General features: G+C 40.2%; 1 protein-coding gene across 5 annotated transcripts in view; it reads left to right on the top strand.

The window, feature by feature from the left end:
* Positions 1-16,390, top strand: part of dscamb (Down syndrome cell adhesion molecule b) — a 162,169-nt gene that overhangs the window by 111,388 nt on the left and 34,391 nt on the right. For all 5 annotated transcript variants that reach the window (XM_021322707.2, XM_036150101.1, XM_036150102.1 and 2 more), the window contains exons 9-11: positions 1,694-1,972; positions 2,813-2,932; positions 6,278-6,457. In XM_021322707.2, coding sequence (XP_021178382.2) covers positions 1,694-1,972; positions 2,813-2,932; positions 6,278-6,457 — 579 coding nt within the window. The remainder of the gene's footprint in view (positions 1-1,693; positions 1,973-2,812; positions 2,933-6,277; positions 6,458-16,390) is intronic.

Here is a 16,390-nt window from a genome sequence, read left to right as displayed (position 1 = left end):
AAAAAACAAACTATGTTAAAACCGCTTGCTAAGTTAGCCTTGGAATTAATTCTTGAATAAGTGACTCTGTAGTTTTAATAGGACCTTGTTACGTTGGTACTGAAGTAAAACTATAAATGTAGCATTTTTTTAAATTCTGTTTTATTTCATGTTTGTGCATAGAAACAACAGGGAGCTTCCTACGTGTTTAGATTTTAATCAAAATACAGTTAATTTAGTGTAAAAGGAAATATTCCTCTATCTAGCATCGTCTCCTTCAGGCTGGATTTTTTTTTTCATGTTGCCGTCATTATGTGCCACTGGATGGTCCTACAACAGGACCAGAAATGCTAAGAAAGAGTTTATATTCCTGTATTGCTGTATTGTCTTTAAAAGTGGGGGTGATACCATGTCTTTCCTTCAAAGTCACTTACTTTATAAAACTGATTACATAATGGAGTTTTATTATAAACAGGTGCCATTGCGCTTTAGCCTCTCTGCTCTCAGCTACATGCAATAAACAGATAGGATCAGCTTTGTAAATTAAAATCTATGCGATAAAATTCCCAGGGGAAGAAGTTCACTTTATTAGGCGAGTCAAGTCACTGTATCAAGGCATATAAGCTTGGATGATTCATTCATGATATTACTGTGCTGAGTGACTGACCTCCTCTGAGATCTTAGGACTGAAATACTACTAAAAAGGGCTTCCCCATTATGCCTCCATTTAGGTGTCTTGTTGTCGCTATAAAACACTTTCCCATGGTGCAAAGGAAACCGGGGCAAAAAGAGACTGATAGCACTGGAGAGAGTGATGATATAAAGCCAGGCTTCCCAGTGGTGCTTTAGCGAGCGAGTGCATTTGTTAATTTACTCCGCTCATGCTTAAAATGCGGAAGTGTTTTGGGGGGGAATCCCTGGAGTCCATTATCTCCACTTTGTTTTGAATTAAATAAGCTGCTAAAGTGCTGCGTATTTCAGTGCTGTTTGAACTCGCTTGGACACACTAGCTGATGACTTATGCGATGGTCGGAGGTTTCCCAGAGAATACAGAGCAAGCGATTTGAATACATTATTATTATCACATAACCCACGTGCTTCTGCAGCCAGACTCCTTTTTCTGACCCACTCAGCGGTGGAGTCGTTTTAGGAATCTGCCTGTACTTTATAAGGCTTGGTTAAATGCACTGGGATGAGACCATATTTTACAGTTTCATTAAACTCAGCTACGGTATGGTGAATAAATAAATACAATGCACACATAAAACATATTTCAATAATTTAGTGCTCAGTGAGAAGCTGTGTTATCTGACTGTAGAACTTAGTTCAATAGTTATTACATTTTTCAATAAAAAGACACAATATTGTGATAGATTCAAGAAAACCTTTTGTGAAGTTGTTGAAAAATGTTTGCCACACAAAAATAACACAGTTGTGTGACACTTTGTGTTGATCTTTCCAACCTAATACATTGCAGTTTGATTGTGACGTGATGAAAATGTGTAAAAGTTCAAAGGACAAGGCAGTATATCTTCTAACAAACCCATCCCTTTCTGGGACCTGACTTTCTGGATCCAGACAAGGTGGATCTTGATCAGTCTCACACAGTATCCTCAGCCTTGCCATAATGACCTGTTCAAAAATGTTTATACGATTATCTGAACCCCTAAAGAAAAGTGGCGTTTGGTGTTTTTTTCTTTCCTCTTGTCTGCAGTCCCTCCCTACATCCAACCCTTTGAGTTTCAGCGTTTCACCATCGGCCAGCGCGTGTTCATACCGTGCGTCGTCATGTCGGGCGACCGGCCGTTGGACATCACCTGGCAGAAAGATGGACGACCAATCCCCATCAGCCTGGGCGTGACGGTCGACAACATCGACTTCACCAGCTCGCTGCGAATCAACAACCTGACCCCTGACCACAACGGCAACTACACCTGCATCGCTCGCAACGAGGCCGCCGTTGTGGAGCACCAGAGTCAGCTCATTGTCCGAGGTCGGAAAGCAAACTTTAACCTTGATGTCACCTTCAGCAGTGTGCCCGCAGGCTTTTACTAGAGATTCATCAACGAGGGCTTTACAGACGATTTCTGATCTCCAGTTTTTTGTAAAGCTTTGATATGCCAATGTCAGTGGTAGACAATTGAAAACATGTTGTGCAGTGCAAGAGTGATCGTTAATAATTTATTTGAGAAGCAGAGGTTGTTTCACACTCCTTTCTTTAGCTTTCATATTAGTTATAAGCAGGGTTTAGGCATCAAAACAGTAAACAGACGCTGTATTTATAGAGAATGCTGATTTCCAAAAGGCTGTCGACATCATTAAATCCATCATTCTTTGTAACAAAAAAAAAAAAAAAAAAAAACCTGAAAGCTCAAAAGGATGAAAGAGAGCTGCTTTCCTGGGAAAATGTTTAACCTTGCTATTATCTGCTGAAAGTCTTGCTCTGTTCAGTCCCGCTCAGCCTGAGTGAACTTCAGACACGTCATGTCTTACCCTAACTGCATATATAAGAAATTACAGTGTTCATTCAAACAGGTTCCTACATCTGTCACCCCCTTGACTTCGTTTTTGAACACCTCTCTGAAACCAAATAGGAAAATATTCAAATTTCCTGTTTCTGACCTGCTGACCATTGATCAGGGCCTATGCAGGCAGAAAATCCAGTCACCATCTCATTTCTCGGTGCATATATTTATTTTTGACCTATATCAATCCTGACTTAAAGTTCCTTCCTAAAACGAACACCTGAGAAACACTTGTGTCATGTTAAATTCGTGCAAGCATTGTGCATAGCGATGACCTGTTCCTCTTGCATGTTGGTCTCTGTCCACAGTTCCTCCTCAGTTTGTGGTTCAGCCTGAGGATCAAGATGGGATCTATGGGAAAACTGTGACCCTTAACTGCTCCGCCGAAGGCTACCCACCACCCACTATTGTTTGGGAGCACTCCAAAGGTACATTAAGCACAGATAAGTTGAGGGCTTGCCGAGTATCCACCTCAGTCATTAGAAAAATCAGGGTGAGACGCAGGCTGACTGAAGCAGATGGAGTGGGAAACAGCGTGGCGGCAGGTGCGTTCAGCCACTTGAGCCGTGCAGAGGAAGAGGGGGGGGGGGCCCAGATGTTTGCTCCACCATCCATATAACCTGGGATGAAAGAAGAAGAACAGCAGAGTAGAGCGTGTTTGCATAAGTGTGTGTGCATGCCAGCTAGTCCTCCATGATCAAAGGAATAAAAGAATCAGACGCGTTTTCCTGTCTTTGATGGGCTCTGTCTGTGAACGTGTGAGTGGAAGCCATCAGGCCTGATTAACTCTGGATCTGATCACTCTGGATCGTGCTGAATGCATTGGTCTCTTCTAGCATTTAAAATTAGCTTTACACATTTAAAGGGAAGCAACACAATGTGGACTAGGCGGCAGGCTTTAGTTTTGTGCTCTTTACAGATCTCAAGCTAATATATTGGAGAACACATAGATCAAAATAGACCAGACAGATCACTTAATTTGCATTACAGACTGTGCTCCAAAATGAACCTGTTTGATAGGAAGTTCTCAGAATTTATCCCATCATGCCCCAACATAGAGCAATTCAAGAACAGGAAAGAGTCACAGTCACATCTATGAATCTGGAAAGGTTTCCAAAGTAATTTCTAAGGCTTTGCTACTCCAGGAAACCACCGTGGGGGCTGTTACCTACAAATGGACAAAACATAGCACAGAAATGGACGTTCCAGCACTTGCCTCAATCAAAGCCAGTGTTCATGATTCAGTCATACGGAGACTTTTTGGAAGGACTCTGACCCGTTATATGTCAATCCAATTCAATCCACTTTATTTATATAGCACATTTAACAACAGAAAATGTTCCCAATGTGCTGTACATAACAAAAAATGAACTAAAAAGGAAACAGAGGACCACACAGCTACGCGGTGTTAAAAGTTTTACATGTGGTGTAAAACCAGATTTGAAAAGAGGAACATCATATCGACAGCCAAACATGGTGGAGGTACTGTAAGGGAGCTGGATGATGTGACATAATTAATTAATTAATTAATTCTTCTCATTGCACAAAAATGATAAAGGAAGAACATGAGGCCATTCATTTATGACCTTAAACCCAAGTGCAATTAGATTATAACAACCAAAGAACTCCGGGAATTCCACCTCTAAATGTTTTACGCAAAATAAAATGATGGCTTCAGAGTGGCCTAGTCAAAGAATGGAGATGAACATCCCATTAACATGTGTGATGTTAAACAGGCTCGTCATGCCTAAAAAAACAGCATCAAATGTGGCTCCATTAAAACAATTGTGCACAGAAGAGCGGGCCAGAAATCCCTCCTCAGTGGAGACGAGGCTCGTTGCCAGTTATCACAAACGCCTGATGGCAGCTTTTGCTGCCAAAACCAGTTATTAGGTTTAGAGGGCAATTACTTTTTTATGTAGGGTCAGAGTGGTTTGAGAAGATTCTTTACCTTAATAACTGAAATCATCATTGAGAGCAGGGGTTTTTTTGTATTTATATATGTCTGATCTCATAAATAGTATGATATAAACTTTTTAGTGTGACAGCAAAGCGAACAGAGGGAATCCAGACCTGCATTTAGGCCTAAATACAACAAGAGTCGGTAAGAAATTCAAAAGTAAAAGCAGAGGACATGTTACATAAAAATGGACATTTTCACGAGGTACTATGGTCACATCAGAGTTGTTGTCGATTTAGAAAAGAAATCTGGTAAAATTTAATTAATTTGAACCGAAGGAATCATTTGTTATCAGACCGATTTTTTTGTTTGTTCAGAGAATAGGTTCCTGGTATGGAGCTGTGTTTAAATATTTGTAACAGTAGGTAATGTTTAGTGCGATTAGTATCACAGTTAGCCCTATCTGGACTCTATATTTCAGTGGATCACACAACTACCTGTCTTACTGGACACTTTATGAAAACCACTTGACTTTTGCCACTGGTCTGTGTTTTTAATTGGCAACAACAAATCATTTCACTCTGCCTTTAATGCAAGTCACTAGAACTACAACTACCCCACTCTGTAGACATAAGCCATGTATATTATCACACAAAATGTTGTTTTCTGCAAGTATTAAATGCTGGGAATTAAACCTTAAACCCCATCTACTGTAAGAAACCGGCCCACTCACACAGTCGTAATTTATAAAAACCACAGGGAAATAGCATGAGGCTCATCAGTCAACATAACATTATTGTCCATGCAGTCTGAACATGGTTGTAACTATTTTAAGAGTACTATTAGATTGACATTTAATGCGAGGGTAACTCCAAAATCAGGGCTCAGAGATCCTGCATTTTGTTGGCCGGAGATAATTTCTAACTATCTGGTTTGCTGAAAATCGATCTGTATTTAATCAAGAAAGACTGTTGCTTGATTAAATACATCTATCAGTCTTACTTCAACAACCATATGTAGTCACACAAGAGGAAGCGCACGCAAAAAAATCGGCTACAGAGTTGTTTTTTGTCTTGGTAGATGTTTGTATTTGTACAGGAGCTTTTCTAATTTCTAAATGCTAAATATTGTGGGCACAGCACATCAGGTCATGAAGAAATGTTCTATAGGAACAGGCCATGTCCACACAGTATACTCAATTTAATATGGATAGATAGTTCAATTATTGTCAACCACATTATAACCACAGTTCAGGTAAGATCCAGTTAATTTTATTTACTCTGTGCCACTTCACAAAAGAAGTCCTCTTAGGCAGGCGAGTAAAAACACCATCTGAAATCCATTATTTGCTCTAAATATAATGTGTTGAACCCAAAAAAATTCATGCAATACGCTTTCTTTTTATTTAACAAGCACAACTTTGTTGACCAAGTAGCAATTTCACAAACTCGACTCAAAGATCGGCTCGCTAAGCTCCGCTCTCCGCTATCTTTCCGGATGTTTCCAGCCTGCGCCGATCATGTTGAACACGAACATTATGTCTGTCCTTATTGCATCACTCCAGCAGCTCAGGCCTTGGTTTCGCTCGGCTCAGCAGCTGTTTGACGGTTTAAGGATTTAGGCCTTGTGTTCAGAAACATGTTTACAGTCCTCTTTAAATCTGACAGACTTTGTTATCAAATCTGTGAAAGCAAAGGCATGGTCTCTCACACACACACACACACACACACACACACACACACACACACACACACACACACACACACACGCACAGCCCTTATACAGATGTGCGTCGTGTGCTGGATGAGCTGCGCAAATCCTTTTTTTTTTTTTTGCCAAACCAATGTTTTTCTGCCTAATCTTCTTGCATCAGGTGCCGGCGTCCCCCAGTTTCAGCCCATCCTTCTGAACAGCGGCTCTCGAATCCAGCTCCTGAGCAACGGGTCGCTGCTGATCAAACACGTGCTGGAGGATGACAGTGGCTTCTACCTGTGTAAGGTCAGCAACGACGTTGGAGCTGATGTCAGCAAGTCCATGTACCTCACTGTCAAAAGTAAGAACTGGTGTTTGATGACGATCTGTAGCTCCTGAAGGCACGCGATCAGTTTGCATTTTGATGTCCGGCTTGTTTTTATTAAGATTATTATTGTTTGCTTGTTTTTCTTCTTCTTCTTTTTATGAACCAATAAGCATCACACCTCAGCTGGCAATATTAGATGATTATATGATGCAGCGTGTATAAGTCATGGTAAACTATCGCTTTCTCACAGTTTATCAAAAACAAGCCACTCTCATAACCTCAGAATGATTTTTTTTCTGGTCTATTCATCAATTTATAGGACAGAAAAAAAGTAGCAAGGAGATTGCTCTATGTTTCTCAGGATTAGGCTTTATCCAGGATCAACACTAAAATGAACACTTAGATTAATGTTAAGAAACTGGTGATTAGTTTTGTAATTAAGAAGGTAAAGGTGATGCAATCAAGAAATAAACGTATAGTTGATCAAATGACAGTGCACGTATTTACGTATTTACATAGACATAAAGAAACATGAATAAACAAATGTATTGAGTAACAACAAAGCTCTGCTATTAAGGTGCACTTTAATAAACGTTTAACTGATTAAAGTCTGAGAGTTAAGAATCCTGAAGAAAAGGGGTTTTACAGCCTAATATTTTAATCTCAATGCTAGTCTAAGAAGGGAAAGGGAGATAATTAAGGTTCGGAAGCAGCTTCCAGAATTGCCAGGGAAGTAGAGGAGTTGAGTGCTTTACTGAGTCAGATGACGCTGTTTAATTTTACTCAACACATTAGCGCTTCTGTCCAGGCGTCCCTCACCTGTGTCTCGCTGGGTTGGAAGGATAAACGGCGTTTGATCACCAACAGGGGATCTGTCTGCCAAGGCTTGCCCTGAACCGGGCCGGTGTTCCTCACCTTTGCTGGATTCTTTCAGTGGTTCCTCCCTTTGGATTGAGAATTTGGCAAAATGCTTAAAGAAAGCTAGGAAAAGCAAAACTAAATCTTGAAGTAAACGTACGCGGCAATAGAGGAATATAGCGAAACGTGCAGCGCAAACAATGTTGGTGGAGCGACAAATCTGAGGTGTTTGTGTGTTGTACAGCAGTGAATATTAAGTGTAAGATAAATATAATAAATGCACAACATTAACCGGGTTGTGATGATATGAAGCAAATTTAAACAACTTGATGGTGATCATCACTTAAACATAGTAATAGACAAAGCAAAGAACGGAAGCGTCATATTCAGTCTGTTGAGAAACTGTCAATTTAACTACAGCAAGAGCAGCGTGAGTTTTGTGTGGTAAAGTCACAGACTCTACTGAACCCCCCCCCCCCCCCCTGCCCCAGCCCCTCCCTGCAGTGCTAGAAGTGGCTCCTCATTTTCATGGTGCTTAGATGTGAGTGGAGCTTATTTTCACTTTGCTACAGTCATCAAACTGGAGTACAAGCCTCCCTGCTGATGGGCAGCCCTGTCTCTGTCTCATCCTGCTTTCTGTCTCCTTCTTTCCTCACCCGTCTGATATCTGGAAACGTGTACGTTTTACAAATCATGACCACAATAGAAGAGATCTTATCTGTTTAAAAAGGGGGGTTTTGGGTCTGACCCTGACGCCAGGCCACTCTGGACGAAAGGAATGGGTTTGGAACCTTCCTCGTGGGTGAATCTGCATTTTCGTATCAGTGAGAATATCTGACATCTGTTGACATGCCATAGATGCCTATGTGTCACTGTGATTAGGGCTCCCACTGTTCAAGGCTGGGAGGCTGTCAGCATTACGGAAGCTCGCTCAGAGACAAACACGCTGTGTTTTCATAGGTCAGTTTTCCGGCTGTGGCATCCAGTTGCTATGCAGCGAGCTGACCTATGGCTGTTCTAACCCTGCCCATCTATTTTCTACCACGCACAGAGGAAATGTTCAGGTTGAAGCTGCAGTAGAATCGACTTGTAGTTGCATATCAACCTTATATATCTATCTAAATCTATATCTATATATCTATATCTATCTATCTATCTATATCTATATATCTATATTTATATATATATATATATATATATATATATATATATATATATATATATATATATATATATATATATGTATCTAAAAGCTTGATATGCAGCTGCACCCATATATGTTTGTTAAATAAGTATGCTGTGTGTGTTTGACACAAAGAGCACCTGTGATGGCCACATAGTCATAATCTGAGAGGATGTCATTTTTCTTTTCACGAATATCTTCAGACTGGTAGAGTTTGGCTCCTGCTGAGAAAGTGTGTCTGTCCCTGCATTTTTGGGTTTATTTGTTTTGAGGAGCTAAATAGTAACATGAAGCGTATTAGGGTGGGGCTTTGTTTTAACAGTATAGAATCAGGAATCAAGACTAGTTATTGTCATTATGTGTTACACTGGTTCAAAATGCACATAGATTACACAATACACACAGACATAATGTTTTCACATTCTTTTTTTAAAGTGCCAAGAACTCTTTCTGAGAAGTTTAAAGCTTGCAAATAGTTAGCATTTGATAAGATTTGTGCTCGAGTCAAAACAACAGATAGCAATTACTTTACAGGCGACGTAGGTTACTGCATAGTTGCATGAGTGTATCGGACGAACGCTCACTGAGAAGCTAAAAAGTATGCAAATAGTCATCAATAATTCAAATGTTCAAGTTGAAATGTCCAAGATAATTGATGCTCGAGACAAAAAGGCTGGTAGCAGTCAGTTTACAGGATGATGAAAGATACCATGCAATTCATTTAAATCTTCAAGTTGCAGCACTGTGCAGTTTGGATGGAGGTCCAAACAAACGTCCCTGAGAAACTAAAGTGTCAAAATAGACATTAACCTGTGAGAGACAGTGCAAATATTTAACATTGGATCAAGAACCTGTGGAACCGGTGGTATGTTTGTAAAGATGTAACACACCACAAACTGGGCTGGTGATTTAGTTGATTCTCAGCAGGGGGTGATGGCCCTCACAGCTTTGGGGTAGATGCTCTTTTTAAGCCTGTTGGTTTGATTTGATGTTCCTGAATTGTTTATTTTACTGAATAAAAACTATGCCTTTAATAAAATCTGTACTGCCCAATCACATACAATGCTACAGTTTTGCTCCCCTCAGCGTCTGATGAATTGGGACTAAATGACTTTTTTTATCATTGATATTCTGTGCAGTAAAATTAAGGTGGTCATGATTCCTCAAATAATTTCTGTTTAGTCATGTTTCAATTGAAAGTCTTGTTTTAATTGAATGTTAGTTTTCTCTGATGTAAATGTCACACCCCTGTTTAAGTGCCAGGTGATATAAAAATAATAGGAAAATTAAAAGCTTTCTTCTGACGCTGACGAGGTTTTGAGATATTTCAACCAGGTCTGCTGGTTTTATTTGGTAGTCCATACATGTGGAGAGTCCAAGAGATACAGTGCAGAAGTTCCTGCATTTGTTCTTGGCAGGTGAGCACAGAGAAGACTGGTTGCTTAAATTAAATCAAAAGATGATTCGAGAAAGTATTATTTTAAGGCTGTTGACACCTTTTTCCCTCTGAAGGATTTGCTTGGTTTAAAGTTGTATAAATCTAGCCTTTTAACAGGGCTGTGTAGACTTTTAATATTCACTGCATACTACAAAGAGTTTAAACTCTTCATAGAATGAAAGAACATTTATGTTATTTTATTACTATTCTTAGACTTATCTATCACTTGTTCTCCACTCCTGCCATATTACTGCATGTCCTATACATTTTAAAAGAGCTTTCTTCATAGAAATTGATACACATACGTGTATATATTGTAGAATATTTCAAATATTTTCAATCAGTGTTGATATGGGTCCAGATAAAACCTCATTTAGTTTCAGGTTTGTACCATGGTACGGCATTTGAGGACTGTATAAAAACAGAAGTGTTTTGCATAATGCTGTTGCATTGTGTATTTCTGTTACAATACAGCATTACCTTTCTATGCATCTGATTTTGTCATATATAATGTGACTCCTAGCTGAGCCGAGCTGCCTCAGGCCTTTGGTCACACTTTTCTGCTCCATAAGCATCACAAGAGGAGCCAGGTACACCGCACAAGTGCACCCATGCTATGAAGGTTATGTACAAAGAATCAGAACCAGCTTTAATTGTCAAGTTCTTTTCACACAAACAAGGCATTTGATTTTGGTTCCTCTTTGTGCTCAACTCACACCGATGTAAAAACATAATGCCCCCAAGACACATTTTGAAAAATGCCACCAAAGTGCCAGGAGACCCCGAGGTGCACGGCTAAGTGTGGGGATGAGCGCTGGGGGTTAAGCAGGGCTGTGGACAGGGAAAGTGACACACGGAGACGTGAAGAGGGAACACAAGTGATTTAGCCACGGATCGGTCTTTTGAAGTGGAAGGTTTTCACCAACCTCATCAACAGAGGTTAGTGGAGCGCAGCGGGCCTGAGCCTTATCGGTTCAAATCACTGGCTCATGGTGCCGGTGCAGCGATGCCCAAAGCAGGTGCTGCTGAGGCAGTGGATGACAGAACGGGTGCAGTTTTTGAGTGGTAAAGTTATGTTAGCATCAAAATGCTAACATGGGCTAACGTTTAAAGTAGCAACAGATGCTAGTAATAATAATATAGTAATAGTAATAATTACTAGTAATGCTGTGATCCAACTCCTGACTCTGACTCGCCACGGAGAAGTGCAGCTGACTGAGATGCTTTTTACTTAAAGGCGGGACTATGATGACGAAGGCATGTCCCATTTGAACCAATAGGAAAATTCAACTGCAGTAGCCACCGTTCAACCCTAAGAGGGCAGCACTAAGATGGTTTTAAGACAAATACTGCAGAACTAAACAAGTTTTCATTAAAATGTTACAAAATGGCCCAGTAACATAAAGATTGCCCCCTTCAGCACAGTTTATACAGTTTATCTACAAAAAAAAGTTTATTTTGGTGTGAGTTACACTTTAAGAACAAATATACAAAAAAGGAAAATAGAAATATGTATTTGTAAATATGCATATTTACATGTTTCTACAAAACATACTGCATATGGGCGTGATATTGAAAGGTTACTTTGACTGTTAAGTGTTCATCGGACAGCCTGGGGGAAAAAAAACTGTGTTTGTGGCGGCTGGTTTTGTCCAGGATGTGAGGGGTCTGCAGAGTTGTTACCTGTACTTTTTCTGACCCCAGACCTATACAAGTCCTGGATGCAGACCTAATTGTTCATTGTAGCTTGGAACTGTCCTGTCTGGATGAGTCAATCCACACAGTGATGGATGTGCACAAAGTAGAAGGAAAAAGTGCAGCATAGAAGATGACCAACAGCACCGGCGTAAGGCTGTAATTGTTGAGTTGCTGCAGGTAATACAGTCTCTACTGGGCCTTTCTCCAAGCAGTTTATTTATGTGACTAGCTCAAATCACAAGAAAGTGGGGTTCCTGGGAACCAGAATGGATCCACAATAGACACACTGTTGTTGCGGATGGTGAACGAAGGTTTTCTCAGGAAGTCCGCTGTGGTCTCCACAGTCTTATGTGCACCAGGGGATCAGCAGATCCACTTCCTGTCTGTATTCAGACTTGTTGGTGTTCTGGATCAGACAATTGACAGTGGTGTTGTCGGCAAACTTCAGGAGTTTCACAGACGGGTCCGCTGAGGCGCAATAATTTGCGTACGGGGAGAAGAGGAGTGGGGAGAGAACACACCCAGGGGGGACGCAGGTGCTGTTAATTATGTTAGCCGTAATCTGATTATTGTGTTAATTAATCCTGGTCAGAAGGCAGAATCAACTCCCCTGCCATGTTAGTTTGCTCAAGCATGTGAAAAACACACAAATCACACTGAAAAGGCAGAGGAATTAGACTTGCCTCCCGATTAATTCATCTTATAATTATTTTAACATTTGGCAGCATTCAGAATATATTTATAAAGCACTGAACATCCATCCCTAGATGGTTAGACGATGTTTAGGTATAACATGTAAAAACAAGATAAAGACTCCTCTGCAAGAGGTAACTTATGTTTTCCTTACAGTATTTACTAAAGCTGTCTCATTAGCAACACACATACTTTATATACATGACAGGACAAACATTTGCACATTTCTTTACTTTTAGATCCATGTAAAACACATTTCTTTTATTTTAAATTTTCCAACATACAATACATTGTTAGATTAAAAAAAGCGTGTTAGAGCTGGTTTAAGCTAAATCTTATCCGATCCTTGTGCAATTTATTTTTCCCACACAGCATTAAATAGCGATAAGATATTTAAATGCACGTTGCTAAAGCTGCTGGTTACAGTTTCTGTATTTTTTTGGCTTCGTCAAGAGGACATTGACACTTCAAGGCTTTATAGTTGTATAGCTACAATAACAATGACCGTGTTTAATTAGAATTTCTTTTACATGTTGGAGATGACGCTACCTTAATCATTAATGCCAGTTCACTTTTACTAATAATTCGTTTTTACAATAACTGCGCTTACAGATGCAAAGCTAAAACTCACTCATAGCCACAGAAAAAATGTCATCGTCAAGTTCCGAAGTATACTCTATGCATTTAAACCTGTATAATATTTTTCTTGCATTGTAAAGTCTTTCATGATTTACTTTAGCCTTGATGGAGCCTTATTTTCTTGTTGGCACGGCATAAAGACTATATGTGCTATTCTAACCCTGCTGCCATTGGCTGCTGTAGTCATTACATGCTGGCTCAGCCGCACTCTTTTCACTCATCAGCAGATCACATTTCACATTTCAATTCCCAAAATGTACTTATGTATTCAAGATGCTTTCAATAAAAGACTACTTACTCGCATGAGCGGTTTGAAAAGTGGAGACCATTACTGGGTTCCTGTTCGCAAGCACCATTATGTCCGCAGCTCAGTGTTTGTCTGTTTGTATGTTTAACTAAAAATTACTTGTCATTTGCAAGCATAGCTTAGTCTTCATAGATACTGAGGGGGGTATTTTGTCGGGCGCCAGATGATGCATCAATGAGTGCTGCAATCTGTGCATTCTGCCTGCATGCAGCGTGTGCAGTTGTGAATGCCTGCGTGAGACGATTGAACTCTTGAGTGTATTTCTGCCTCATTTAAATCAGTCGATATCTCAATTAGAAGCTGCCGTGGGGCTCAGGGGAGGAGCAGTCTGCATGTTTCTCTGCTTTATTTGCACTAGCGGATCTTTCTCTGTTTATGTATTGCCAGCTGGTAGAGAAAGGTTCAAAGGTGAAATGGCACATTATTTGCTTTATTTGAAAAGTAAAATACACTTTTAGATTTGTGAATATTCAAGCGTTTGGCACTGATGTTGATATCGACACTATTTTCAGATGTAATACACTGATTAATTGTCGCATGATTCAAAGAAACAAAACATTACTGTGATGTTAGTCTTCTTCCCATTTAGCATTAAAATAGTCAGTGATGTGGCAATTGTTCAGGAGTTTTAGTAGCGTCTCCACATAAGGATTGTTGTCATATGAAAATACTTGGTGTCCCAGTCTTTTTTTAAATAACTACTTTGATGTAATCCAAAACATTCATAGCTGTATAATTTGTTTCTGAGGAGTACTTGATGTATACAGTTGGTGGTAAATAAAGTGAAGTCTTCCTTCTGCTGACAATGTTTTCAAACCAGAGTTGTTTCCTGAAGAGCTAGGCCAATGCTAGCACCTTAATGGTTGTTTTTTTTGATGTGACTTGATATTTTGGCTGGTAACTTATGTCGGTGTAGTTCCAGTTTACCTTGTGTGATCAAAAAGTTCTTCTCCAGCTACACAGACAAACTGTGTAAGCATCAATATGTGGGATAAAAAACTTTAAAACTCAGATTTGTTTAACCAACAAAATGATGTGCATTGCCCATCAAATGGTTTTGCAAGCCATGCATATGAAAATAAGCCATCATTAAAAACATCATTAAAACAAAATTGCTGCACAAAATGTGATCAAACAATTTTCAGGGGTTACAGCTGACAAAACCAGAGAGTGCATTGAGAACAAGTGTCCGAGGTTCAGTTTCTCCGCAGAGGGAATTGGAGGGAAGGTGCATACGTTTGACTAATTTGCATTTAGCTGTTGAATCCAATTTGAGTAGCAGGACAAACAGAAGTCATTGTAAATCTTCATATTCATGTGTAAAGCCTAAAGAAACAAGCTGGAAACGATCGAACTACAGATATTATAACCCATTGTTGAAAATGTAAGCTGAAGTTGAGGGTTAAGTGTCGTTTTAAAGATTATGAGAGATTATTACGGCCATTTCATCTTAAATTGTTGGGTGTTAGTTTAAAAATATAAATGATTCATAGTTTGCTTTTCTATTGGGATACAGAAGAAGGTGCACCGTCCAGAGGAGATAAACGCCTCTACCCATCCCCGTTTTGTCTTCCAGCTTGATCCCTCCATACCAGTCTGTATACCTCTCTGCACCATGCTCTTGCTCCCTTTACTTTCCTCTCATTTTTAGCCCATCGGCTTTCACTCTCTCCCTCGTCGTCCCGCTCACACTTCTTCCCCTTCCCAATCCGTTTTTTTTTTTATTACCTGACCCCTGTGATATTGCTGCATATTAAAAAGTATACATCAACGGAGCAATTACAGGCTATCAAAAAGAATACGGTTAGCCTCGGGCAACGCAAGTCTTGCCTGGTAGATGCAGGGAGATTAGATGAGGAGATGAGAAAGCCTCTCCTCACCGCGAGGCACTGAAACACAACCAGGATCGGTAAAGACCGGAGAACATGTTATATATGTTTCATTCACATGTGCAAAAACCGCACTAATACAAGGTCAAAGAGAGACTGAAGTGTCTATTAGTGCACAGATGAATTCATATATTCACTCTGTTCACGTGTAGGCAGCTAGCCAATGAAGGTTTTCACAGATGCTCTTTTTAAAGTTGCTTACATAAGCAAACACGAGCCTCGCCGATGTTAACTTGCTCTGCCAAGGTCTCAGATTTGGATGGGGATATAAGTTCCCATTAAGGAGCAATAACATTTAGAGAAGGGGCAGAGGAAACTACAGTTATAGGACTCACTTAAAATTCATAGTTGCTATGCAAAATAAATCATCAGCTTCCTTGGCGGGGGCAGTGAGTAAGGCAATGATGGCGTGGGGATCGAGGGAGAGGGCGGGGCTGGATATGAATAAGGAATGAAGTTTAAACATAGGCAGTCCCAAGTCTGACATGCACAACACCACACTGACTGACAAGCGCCTCACCTGCACACATAAACACATGAAAGCGGCGCCACTCTTTGATTTTTCTTTCTCTGCTTCTACTGTGGAAAGGTACCGCGTGGAAACAAAGAAAAACACGCTCAGCAGACCTTTGTGATCGTTTGTGTGGGCGGTTGTTGTGCGTAGGATGTGTGCCTGTGTGTGTACAGCATGTGCTTTCAAACTCTTGATCTGAGTTTAGCATACGAAGTACAGACCAACTGTTACATTTTACCGTTATTAATAACTTATTTGTGCACAGGCAGCCATCCATCATTCTGGCTGGGTCTAAGCGTCGCTGTGTGGGGTTTGCATGTTTGCCTCATGCATGAGTGGCATTAGTTTTTCTCTGACAATTCAAAAACATGCTTGTTAGGTCAGCTGGAGACTCTAAATTGCCCTTGAGTGTTAGTTTTGTATGTATGTTACCTCTGTGATGGAATGGCAGCCTGTTGAAGGTGTATCACCCACCGGCTGCCAGAGATACACAACAACTCTCCTCCAACCCTGGAAAGTGCAGGAATCCAGTGGATGTCACAATTAGTGTTTTTGATTCATTTCATCTCCCAAGTTGCTCAGGCTGATCTAGATTTATGTGGAACAAGTCAGAGTTACAAACCCCTTCAGATAGATATACATATTTTTTCTTCCAGTGACATACATAAAAGAATGAGGAAGACTGGAAAATTTGATTAGAATAGGATTCGCAAGCGCTACAAAAAACATATTTAGAAAACCTGGTGG

This window comes from Fundulus heteroclitus, chromosome 18 (assembly GCF_011125445.2).
Source record: "Fundulus heteroclitus isolate FHET01 chromosome 18, MU-UCD_Fhet_4.1, whole genome shotgun sequence".
Classification (NCBI taxonomy): Eukaryota; Metazoa; Chordata; class Actinopteri; order Cyprinodontiformes; family Fundulidae; genus Fundulus; species Fundulus heteroclitus.
Note: the sequence above shows the minus strand (reverse complement) of the source record. Positions and strands in the feature narration are given on the sequence as shown.